The 12,500-nt window shown below is 41.8% G+C and overlaps 1 protein-coding gene across 8 annotated transcripts in view; it reads left to right on the top strand.

Annotated features, from left to right (window-relative positions):
• Syn (synapsin) overlaps window positions 1-12,500 on the top strand; it is a 201,943-nt gene that overhangs the window by 69,339 nt on the left and 120,104 nt on the right. For all 8 annotated transcript variants that reach the window (XM_070103081.1, XM_070103080.1, XM_070103075.1 and 5 more), the window contains exons 2-3: window positions 4,370-4,455; window positions 7,498-7,546. In XM_070103081.1, the coding sequence (XP_069959182.1) occupies window positions 7,515-7,546 (32 nt within the window). In that variant the 5' untranslated portion in view covers window positions 4,370-4,455; window positions 7,498-7,514. The remainder of the gene's footprint in view (window positions 1-4,369; window positions 4,456-7,497; window positions 7,547-12,500) is intronic.

Raw genomic sequence — 12,500 nt, 5'->3', positions numbered from 1 at the left:
GTTGCGGTAGGTAGGTTGGCAAACAGCAACCATCCAGGGAGGTACTACCCTCGTGTAGTAGGTAGGTTGGCAGACAACAACCACCCAGGGAGGTACTACCCTCGTACGGTAGGTAAGGTGGCAGACAACAACCATCCAGGGAAGTACTACCCTCGTATGGTAGGTAGGATGGCAGACAACAACCACCCACATAAGATAACAGTTAAATCTTTCTCTCATGAACACCTAAGACAAAAAGTTAACCTTACTAACTTCTACTCAACATACACAAGCCACAGACCTTTCTTACATGCTTACTAATAACCCCTTAAACCTTGTAAAATTTCGTAATTAGTGACTAAAAGGATATTAATTGTGACTGATGCATCAGGACTGTCTCTTTGACCTATAAAGTCTCATATTGAGATGTCAGAGAGCTTCAAAAGTTCCTTTTGGAACTGGAGCTGGAGCTTTGAGTGAGCGTGAGAGCTGCGAACTTGCATCTTCTGGTGGAGGATATTGTACATGATGAAAGAGTGTCGAACAGACAGTGGAACAAACAAAAGGTGGAACAGCCGGTAGAAGAGACGAGAGGTGGAACAGTGAAAAATACAGTGGTGGAACAGACAGTGAAACAGTGGTGGAACAGTGAAACAGTGGTGGAACAGACAGTGAAACAGTGGTGGAACAGACAGTGAAACAGTGGTGGAACAGACAGTGAAACAGTGGTGGAACAGACAGTGAAACAGTGGTGGAACAGACAGTGAAACAGTGGTGGAACAGACAGTGAAACAGTGGTGGAACAGACAGTGAAACAGTGGTGGAACAGACAGTGAAACAGTGGTGGAACAGACAGTGAAACAGTGGTGGAACAGACAGTGAAACAGTGGTGGAACAGACAGTGAAACAGTGGTGGAACAGTGAAACTGGTGGAACAGTGAAACAGTGGTGGAACAGTGAAACAGTGGTGGAACAGTGAAACAGTGGTGGAACATTGAAACAGTGGTGGAACATTGAAACAGTGGTGGAACAGAGAAACAGTGGTGGAACAGTGAAACAGTGGTGGAATAAACAGTGAAACAGAAATAATGGGAGAAGCAGATGTAGAGAGAGAGAGAGAGAGAGAGAGAGAGAGAGAGAGAGAACTAAAGGAACTGTACCAGCTGCTCCTGACTCTCACTGCTTCCGACTCACATTCCAAACAATGGCAATAAAGCCAGAAATAAATTAAAAAATGCTGCGATTATCCACGTCATACTCTATTATTATGCCCTCCCGGATATAACGAACACCCTGGGGGTTTTCAGTCGTATATCTGCCTCACATTCCGTACAGGACGGGATCTATTTATTTATTTATTAACAATTTGAGCACACATACAGAGGTACAAAAAAATACAGATAAGAGCCGCATGCCAAAGCCACTTATACTATGCATAGCATTACGGCCTGGCTTAAAATTAACTTAAAATTAACTAAGCAATGATGAAATCAGTGATAATACATTATTGTAAACAGATAACTATAAAGCACAAATGTGTATTACAAAGACAGGTCATATGGTTGCATGCATTGCTGTACATTCAGTCGTATGGAGTATTCTGTTAGGTAGTGTATTTAAAAAATAATAAAGTTAGATTGGGTTTTAGGTTTAACATTTATGTGATATAATTGTGAGAAACATTTAAGATATACAATTTATAAGGTTCAGTTATTCAGTATTTATTTGGTTTTGGGTGAGTAAGTGATCTTTGAGAAGAGACTTGAATTTATAAACTGGTAGTGTTTCTTTTATATTTACAGGTAATGAATTCCAGATTTTAGGGCCTTTTATGTGCATTGAGTTTTTGCATAGTGTGAGATGGACACGAGGAACATCAAAGAGTGATCTGTGCCTTGTGTTATGGTCATGTGTTCTGTTGAGGTTGGCAAGGAGATGTTTGAGGGGAGGGTTAATATCAGAGTTAAGTGTTCTATGTATGTAGTAGGTGCAGTAATAAGTATGGATGTTTTGTATGGTGAGTAGGTTTAGTGTATTGAATATTGGTGGAGTGTGCTGCCTGTAGTGAGAATTTATCATTCTAACTGCAACCTCTATGACACGTAGTTATATTCCGTTAATTACTTCCGTCTTGCAACCCGGAAATAATGAGGTTTAACATGTGACTATTGTCTTTAAATTAGTTTCGGGATATAACCCGGAATTAATAAAGGGGTAACATGGTGTTCTTCTCAATAATTACATCCGGGTTACAACCCAGGGATAGGAAAACTGTCACTACTACCACACCTACCACCATAACTACCACTATTACCACAACCACTACTACTACCACTACCGCCCTCGCATGTTCCAGTCCAGGTGGTACCACTTATTCCACTCCAAGAAAATTACCACCTTTCTGGAATTACACTTTTTAACTCAGCCAATTACATCAGGGGAGAGAGAGAGAAAGAGAGAGAGAAAGAGAGAGAGAGAGAGAGAGAGAGAATGAATTACATGGTAGAAATAGTAACCCATTCCCTCGGGGTATATATACCGAGAAATGTACATCTTTTTAGTGTACGTACACCGAGGGGTGTGGAGCTCTCAGTGTATATATACTGAAGCTCCGTGTATATACGCAGAGAGGTGTGTATTTGTTCGTGTATTATACAAAGCTCATCTATACAGTGCGATTTTTTTTTTTTTTTGTAAATGCCATTGCGAAAGTCAATCCAAAATCGCATAACAGGTTAAAAGGCTTCACAGTTTGTGCCCTTTTTTCAATAACATTTGCAAAAAAAAAAAGAAATGCAATATATATATTATACAACGTGTGTGTGATGTAAGTAGCATTGTGTCATATCATTTTCAGTAAGTTTATTTAGGTACAGGTATACATAAGTACAATTATTATTCATAGTGTAAATTAACAAGGATAACTCCAAGATGTCATTATGAGTGGACTGTTGAGCTGGGTTAGGCAGGAGAGCATCCAGGAAGCGGGTGTCTCCCTCCATCATCAGCGTCACTCTTAACGTCCTAGATAGGGGCCGAAGGGAATGGTTCGCTAAGCGAAATAAAAACAATAACGTTAAGTGAATCACGTCTTCTGACTGGAGACGGGAACCGAGGCGATATCCCAGTATCCATTGGCGGCTTCGCTGTTGTTGACCTGCTCAAGGGTATTTTGTATATTAAAAAGCCTTGGATATAATGCCAGTGTGTTATTCATGTACCTTGATCTCATCAACACAGTGGAGCTCCCCGTTAAGCTTATCCTGAAGTTTGAGAGGGATGCTTAGTTTCCCTTCCTGGATGTCTTCCAAAGCTCCCAGGATAGTACTCGAGTACAGAGTACTCAAGAAAACTTACCAGAATAGATGATAAAATACACTGCTACTCACAGTACGATACACGCACCAAATGGGTGGTAGCTACAGTTTTCTTTTTTTAAACTTTTCTGGATTTTCAGTCCTGTTTCTCGCTAGGAGTGCGTCTAGATACTGCAAACATTTACCAAACATCAGCTCCCAGCCATCTTTGTACAAGATCACAGAGAACAAAGACCACCCTTAACGCTGCACCTAAGAGCACTTCACCAATAAGTATATAGTCCATCCAAGCACCAGTGTAGCAACACAACATCTGAGGTGTCAGCTCTCTCAGCACCCGTGGTAGTGTCTGAGAGCTGTGACTGGTGTCATAGTTGAGGTGTCAGCTCCCTCAGCACCAGTGGTGGTGTCTGAGAGCAGTGGCTGCTGTCATAGCTGAAGTCTTAGCTTACATGCACTGGTTGCAAGCAACGTGGGAACTATAACTCCCATGTTAATCACAGAACTAAGAAAAAGGTGGACCATAATATACCAACTTACATCTACCGTCCATGTCTAGACAATCCCATGTAGTCAATGTGAAGATAAACACATTGGAGACACAGGAATTTGTTCACCAGAATTAATGGACACAAATATGCATGCACAGGGACGATTCTAGGAGTGCGTGTGTGATCCACAGGGACACACATGGACATCTGGTGTACTGGATCAAAGCACAAGCATTCTTCGCCGGACCGAAGCTCTAGTGACTGCTGTTTGGAAGCTTCCCCACTGATATACAGCTCCACAGAAGGCACACATGATCAGTAAAGTGTCCTCACTCATAACACCACGCACGGTAGTCAGGTCAAGAACCACTACATTTTTGTTTAGTTATCCTGACTACATATACAGTTGGAGTGACCGAAGTCCCAGAAACAAAACATTATCCCTGAATATGTGTTAGAGTGATCGTATTTTCTGTCTTGTTTTCCCACTGCTTGTCTGTATCACATACCTTGATATCAACTAATAATTCACGATGAGCCAGGTGGTGGAGAGTGACTGATTAAAGTGTTCTTCCTTCACAGAGACAGACTACAGCTCCTGGTCTAGTGTACTCACGAGCAGCCCTGCATCCCCACCCATCTCACTGCTCACTCCACACCTTTATCAAGTGAGTTCATGCACTTAAAATGTACTTCAGGTCTCATGTTATTCTGTATCAAGTACAAAGTAACTCACTTTGTTATATTATTGTTATAATTGTTGTTATTCACGAAAATCGCTAACTTAACAAGATTCACATAGCAATAATAAACTGGTTGGTTGGCTAATTTGATTTAGCATCTATCAACTACACGAGGGTCATTAAGGCTGCACGTAACCTGTACACGACTAGTCTAGAATATATTAATCCCTAAGATATAGATTACAATAAGCTCTAAGTATATATTCCTTTGGAGACTTACACCTCTCAGTGCATATATATATTCTTACACAGGTATTTTACACTTAGCGTTCTGGCTATCAGTTTCACGCAAGTCCAGTCTTAGTTAAGTAAGACGTATTTCTCCATAATTTCAGGCAGTTTTTGAATTCATTTGATAATGTCAGTTAAACCACAGTACGGGTGGGGCTAGAACCCTTGGCCAGTGAGTCGTAAAACCCACCCATGCTCTCTTTTTTTTTGCATTCGTGTTAGTATGATTTCTTGAGTCATAATAACTAGTTCTTAATAATTATATTGATGCCACTAAAACTCACAAGAGTATTTCAGAGTTATTATATAACAGTCGCGCTGCTTTCTAAATTTATTTCGTAAGACCCACTATATTATCATTCCTCAACTCATTACAAAGCCTGGTCATAGTAATTATTTTATTGCAAATAATTCACGGGTATGTCCTACACTGAACAGTAAACAATGGTTACTTTATGGAGGTATATTTAATAATATATTTAATAGTAAGAGTGATGGGGGTGTGACAGCTGGGAGCCTCGTCTTGTATTTGACTAGTTAAATGGGTTTTTCAAATGGCTGTTTTGAAAATGGTGTTTTAAAAGCGAGTCAAATGATCGATTATGTTCTTCGGAAAGGTTCAGACGACTGGAAACGTGATGGCTGTCCATATTGTTAAAGTCAATAGCTGTCACCAGGCTGTCGAGGGAGAGAGGTGGAGAAACCATGAGAAAATTGGTAAAAATTAAACACATGTGCGGCATCTGGGTGTTGTCATTGTAGATGTTTCGCCAACCAGTGACTTTATCAGTACAAATTCAAGGACATAATGGAGAGACAGTAGAATTATATACAAAAAGATGAGGAATTCAATCCCCCAGTCTTGGAGTTGAAGATAAAGCCACTGGTTGGCGAAACATCTACAATGAAGACGTTTCGCCAAAGTTTATCTTGTCGGTATTGCATACCGTTCATGTACAAGAAAATTGATGTATATAACATTAAGATCCTGGACACGTGTGGGTTGTCTGTTGAGGCGGGACAATGTGTCGTGGGGTCGAACCCTGGCCTGCCGCAGTTTGATAAATGATTGAAAACCACTTGTTTAGGGGTTGAATGATCTTTTCCTCGTTATAAATCATACACACACTGGATCAGGTCGTGTTGAAACCTCACTGTGAAAACTTTGTAACCTAAAATGTTAAATAAGAACGAGGCTTCAACTGGCCTTCCTAAATCAAACGTTCATGGCTTACATACAATTTAAAACAATTCTTTATACCCTACGTATGGTTAGGTTATATTAGACTGTAATCCATAAGCAGCATTGTCACTGTGTGGTGTCACAGTCACACAGTTGACGTTCTCAGGCAGAGTGATGTGCTGACGTGGTACATTAGGAGGATAGATCATGTTGTTATTCTGACTTCGTGGCGGCCGCGCTTGCAAGATTCATCACATGGTTCTTCAACGTCAGGGTACAGTTTACTCTGTCCCCCAGGGTATTAACTTGTGTGCTGAGTGCTAAATTTCTTCTACTCTCTCTCTCTCTCTCTCTCTCTCTCTCTCTCTCTCTCTCTCTCTCAGGATAGAGATAAACCCTGAGGGTTGAGTGCACGTCAAGCCTTCAAGGATAAGCTTATCGTTAATGTTTTAATTTCCCTCTTGCCCACACCCCGTCCAATCTTTCTTGCCCATCTCTCCCTCCCTCACCCCTTCCCTCCCTCCCTCCCTCCCTCACCCCTTCCCTCCCTCCCTCCCTCAATCTCTCCCTCCTTCCCTCCCTCCCTCCCTCTTTACCTACCTCCCTCCATCCATTTCTCACTCCTTCCTATTGTGTACTCACCTAGAGTGTGTGTGTGTGTGTGTGTGTGTGTGTGTGTGTGTGTGTGTGTGTGTGTGTGTGTGTGTGTGTGTGTGTGTGTGTGTGTGTTGTGACCTTCGTTAAACACTCCGGACCCAACACAAACACGGTTGGCTAAATACACACATGCAATTATATTTTCAATTGCATATACTAATAGACTGGTGGATCACCACATACACCACACACAGGGTTAAAACAGTGGAAGTGACAGGCCTGGTAAACACCGGTCTGTCTAAAGTTGGTAGGTGGAACCAAGAGCTACAGCTTACCCCAGTAATATATATCGCTTGTTCGCAATTTTTTACACACACACACACACACACACACACACACACACACACACACACACACACACACACACACACACACACACACACACACACACACACACACATTAGTGTACCCACGAACAAGTGGTATTAATCAATAACACTTCGACTAGCCAAGGACTCGAACCCATGCTGCTTTGGCCTGCCTCATAGTGGGCGAAAACTCCAGTTCCGCTGGATGCGTTACTCTTAAGGATTGTGTGTTCCCTTGGATTAAGGCGTCATGAGTTTTCACCCACCATGAGGCAGACCAAAGTAGCATGGGTTCGAGTCCTTGGCTAGTCGCAGTGTTGTTATTGATTATATATATATATATATATATATATATATATATATATATATATATATATATATATATATATATATATATATATATATACACACTACCTTGTCTTGTAGTGTACATACATGTGACACACAGCCTTAATGACCCTTGTGCAGTTGATAGAACTTCATAAGTACAAACCTGGTGTATTAGATAGATTTAAACGTTAACAGAGTAATGAATATCCATGACCCAAGACTATCCTTATTCTAACATATTATTGTATTATTCTACAGACTATCGCAGTGCGAGCATGGTGTCCCTGTTGAGACATCTCTCCAGGACGTAAGTTGTCTCTCTAACCCATCCTGTGGATATTTTGGGAAGAGGGAGGAAAGGACTGAAATTAAATGTAAAGCAATACTTGTACGCTTCATCCCTTCCTGTCACCGGACCATCACAAAAAAAAAATCAATTGTGATTTTTTTCTCCTCTAGATATATTGTTTTGACTGTTTTTGTAAGGCTCTACGGGGGACATATAGATGTTTTTGTTCACGTTCCTACTGTTTTGACCGCATTGTAAGGCTCTACGGGGGACATATAGATGTTTTTGTTCACGTTCCTACTGTTTTGACCGCATTGTAAGGCTCTACGGGGGACATATAGATGTTTTTGTTCACGTTCCTACTGTTTTGACCGCATTGTAAGGCTCTACGGGGGATATATAGATGTTTTTGTTCACGTTCCTACTGTTTTGACCGCATTGTAAGGCTCTACGGGGGACATATAGAGGTTTTTGTTCACGTTCCTACTGTTTTGACCGCATTGTAAGGCTCTACGGGGGACATATAGATGTTTTTGTTCACGTTCCTACTGTTTTGACCGCATTGTAAGGCTCTACGGGGGACATATAGATGTTTTTGTTCACGTTCCTACTGTTTTGACCGCATTGTAAGGCTCTACGGGGGACATATAGATGTTTTTGTTCACGTTCCTACTGTTTTGACCGCATTGTAAGGCTCTACGGGGGACATACAGATGTTTTTGTTCACGTTCCTACTGTTTTGACCGCATTGTAAAGCTCTACGGGGAACGTATAGAGGTTTTTGTTCACGTTCATATTGTTTTGACCGCATTGTAAGGCTCTACGGGGGACATACAAATGTTTTTGTTCACGTTCCTACTGTTTTGACCGCATTGTAAGGCTCTACGGGGAACGTATAGAGGTTTTTGTTCACGTTCATATTGTTTTGACCGCATTGTAAGGCTCTACGGGGAACGTATAGAGGTTTTTGTTCACGTTCATACTGTTTTGACCGCATTGTAAGGCTCTACGGGGGACATACAGATGTTTTTGTTCACGTTCCTACTGTTTTGACCGCATTGTAAGGCTCTATGGGGAACGTATAGAGGTTTTTGTTCACGTTCATATTGTTTTGACCGCATTGTAAGGCTCTACGGGGAACGTATAGAGGTTTTTGTTCACGTTCATATTGTTTTGACCGCATTATAAGGCTCTACGGGGAACGTATAGAGGTTTTTGTTCACGTTCATACTGTTTTGACCGCATTGTAAAGCTCTACGGGGAACGTATAGAGGTTTTTGTTCACGTTCCTACTGTTTTGACCGCATTGTAAAGCTCTACGGGGAACGTATAGATGTTTTTGTTCACGTTCATACTGTTTTGACCGCATTGTAAGGCTCTACGGGGAACATATAGATGTTTTTGTTCACGTTCATACTGTTTTGACCGCATTGTAAAGCTCTATGGGGAACATATAGATGGTTTTGTTCACGTTCATACTGTTTTGACCGCATTGTAAGGCTCTACGGGGAACATATAGATGTTTTTGTTCACGTTCATACTGTTTTGACCGCATTGTAAGGCTCTACGGGGAACATGTAGATGTTTTTGTTCACGTTCATACTGTTTTGACCGCATTGTAAAGCTCTATGGGGAACATATAGATGGTTTTGTTCACGTTCATACTGTTTTGACCGCATTGTAAGGCTCTACGGGGAACATATAGATGTTTTTGTTCACGTTCATACTGTTTTGACCGCATTGTAAGGCTCTACGGGGAACATGTAGATGTTTTTGTTCACGTTCATACTGTTTTGACCGCATTGTAAAGCTCTATGGGGAACATATAGATGGTTTTGTTCACGTTCATACTGTTTTGACCGCATTGTAAGGCTCTACGGGGAACATATAGATGTTTTTGTTCACGTTCATACTGTTTTGACCGCATTGTAAGGCTCTACGGGGAACATATAGATGTTTTTGTTCACGTTCACGTGGAGAACAATTTTGTTCTGCCTTAAATCATCAAACATTCTTGTGGTGACGCGGTTTTGTTTTTTTAACTCTGGATGTCATTTTTGTGTTTTTAAACTCCCGACACTGCTAAAAAAAAGGGGGTCGCTTTTGGGCTCTTGTTCCAAGGAGTCGGAGCTACTATACCTCCCCCTTCCTCGGATCAAACCTGAGCTCTTCCCATTTCCCCAGGCGCTGTCCGGGCCCCTACGGGGTAGGAGCTTCCCATTGGAAAATAATAATCCACACTATCAGAACATCTAATTATTTTTAATAATCATAACGGAGCGCTAAACCCTTAATTAATGGACAAAAATAACCCAGAAACTAACAGTTATTTTCAGTTATTTTTTAAATTATTTCGACTACTAAAAGATTATCAGTAATTGTGTTAGTCTATCAGGCAACTAGTCTATCAAGCAATTAGTCTATCAGACAACTAGTCTAACAGGCAACTAGTCTATCAAGCAATTAGTCTATCAGACAACTAGTCTAACAGGCAACTAGTCTATCAAGCAATTAGTCTATCAGACAACTAGTCTATCAGACAACTAGTCTATCAAGCAATTAGTCTATCAGGCAACTAGTCTAACAGGCAACTAGTCTATCAGGCAACTAATCTATCAGACAACTAGTCTATCAAGCAATTAGTCTATCAAGCAATTAGTCTATCAGACAACTAGTCTATCAAGCAATTAGTCTATCAGGCAACTAGTCTAACAGGCAACTAGTCTATCAGGCAACTAATCTATCAGACAACTAGTCTATCAAGCAATTAGTCTATCAAGCAATTAGTCTATCAGGCAACTAGTCTATCAAGCAATTAGTCTATCAAACAACTAGTCTATCAAGCAATTAGTCTATCAGGCAACTAGTCTAACAGGCAACTAGTCTATCAGGCAACTAATCTATCAGACAACTAGTCTGTCAAGCAATTAGTCTATCAAGCAATTAGTCTATCAGGCAACTAGTCTATCAAGCAATTAGTCTATCAGACAACTAGTCTATCAAGTAATTAGTCTATCAGGCAACTAGTCTAACAGGCAACTAGTCTATCAGGCAACTAATCTATCAGACAACTAGTCTATCAATTAGTCTATCAAGCAATTAGTCTATCAGGCAACTAGTCTATCAGACAACTAGTCTATCAAGCAATTAGTCTATCAGGCAATTAGTCTAACAGGCAACTAGTCTATCAGGCAACTAGTCTATCAGGCAACTAGTCTATCAGACAACTAGTCTATCAAGCAATTAGTCTATCAGGCAATTAGTCTATCAGGCAACTAGTCTATCAGGCAACTAGTCTATCAGGCAACTAGTCTATTAAGCAATTAGTCTATCAGGCAACTAGTCTATCAGGCAACTAGTCTATCAGGCAACTAGTCTATCAACAAAACAGTCTGTGAAGCAAAGAGTCTGAGACAATCTATCAGGCAAAAAAAAAACTATCAGGCAAGCAATTTATCACGTAAACAGCCTATCAGGCAAAAAATCTATCAGGCAAACAGTATCAGACCAGTCTATCAAGCAAGCATAATTTAATGCATAAAATAATAAATAAAGTGAGGCCTTTCGTGTTGCAATCAATACTTCATCAGGAGCTGTATTCATTTTATATATATATATATATATATATATATATATATATATATATATATATATATATATATATATATATATATATATATATATATATATATATATATAAACAGACAGTGGATGGAGTGAATGATGGTGAAAGTTTTTCTTTTTCGGGCCACCTGCCTTGGTGGGAATCGGGGTGTGTAAAAAAAAAAAAAAAAAAAAAAAAAAAAAAAAAAAAAAAAAAAAAAAAATATATATATATATATATATATATATATATATATATATATATATAATATATATATATATATATATATATATAACAGCCAGTTAAGAGGTTGGACCGGGAGCTGGGATTCGACCACTGTAACCACGAATACGTGAAGACTTACAAGTTCAAGCAGACGCCACTAAGGTTCCAGCAGACGCCACTAAGGTTCCAGCAGATACCAATAAAGTTCCAGCAGCCTCCAGAGATCTCCCAGAAATATTAGAGGGATTTCCAAGCAGACAGCAGCAAAGACCCCACGCTAGCAGTGATCACCATGGGTCTCAGCACCCCTGGGGACTGGTCCCACGCTAGCAGTGATCACCATGGGTCTCAGCACCCCTGGGGACTGGTCCCACGCTAGCAGTGATCACCATGGGTCTCAGCACCCCTGGGGACTGGTCCCACGCTAGCAGTGATCACCATGGGTCTCAGCACCCCTGGGGACTGGTCCAACGCTAGCAGTGATCACCATGGGTCTCAGCACCCCTGGGGACTGGTCCCACGCTAGCAGTGATCATGGGTCTTGGCACCCCTGGGGACTGGTCCCACGCAAGCAGTGATCACCATGGGTCTCAGCACCCCTGGGGACTGGTCCCACGCTAGCAGTGATCATGGGTCTCAGCACCCCTGGGGACTGGTCCCACGCAAGCAGTGATCACCATGGGTCTCAGCACCCCTGGGGACTGGTCCCACGCTAGCAGGGATCACCATGGGTCTCAGCACCCCTGGGGACTGGTCCCACGCTAGCAGTGATCACCATGGGTCTCAGCACCCCTGGGGACTGGTCCCACGCAAGCAGTGATCACCATGGGTCTCAGCACCCCTGGGGACTGGTCCCACGCTAGCAGTGATCACCATGGGTCTCAGCACCCCTGGGGACTGGTCCCACGCAAGCAGTGATCACCATGGGTCTCAGCGCCCCTGGGGACTGGTCCCACGCATGGCAGTGATCACCATGGGTCTCAGCGCCCCTGGGGACTGGTCCCACGCTAGCAGTGATCACCATGGGTCTCAGCACCCCTGGGGACTGGTCCAACGCTAGCAGTGATCACCATGGGTCTCAGCACCCCTGGGGACTGGTCCCACGCTAGCAGTGATCATGGGTCTTGGCACCCCTGGGGACTG

This window comes from Cherax quadricarinatus, chromosome 84 (genome assembly GCF_038502225.1).
Source record: "Cherax quadricarinatus isolate ZL_2023a chromosome 84, ASM3850222v1, whole genome shotgun sequence".
NCBI lineage: Eukaryota > Metazoa > Arthropoda > Malacostraca > Decapoda > Parastacidae > Cherax > Cherax quadricarinatus.
Note: the sequence above shows the minus strand (reverse complement) of the source record. Positions and strands in the feature narration are given on the sequence as shown.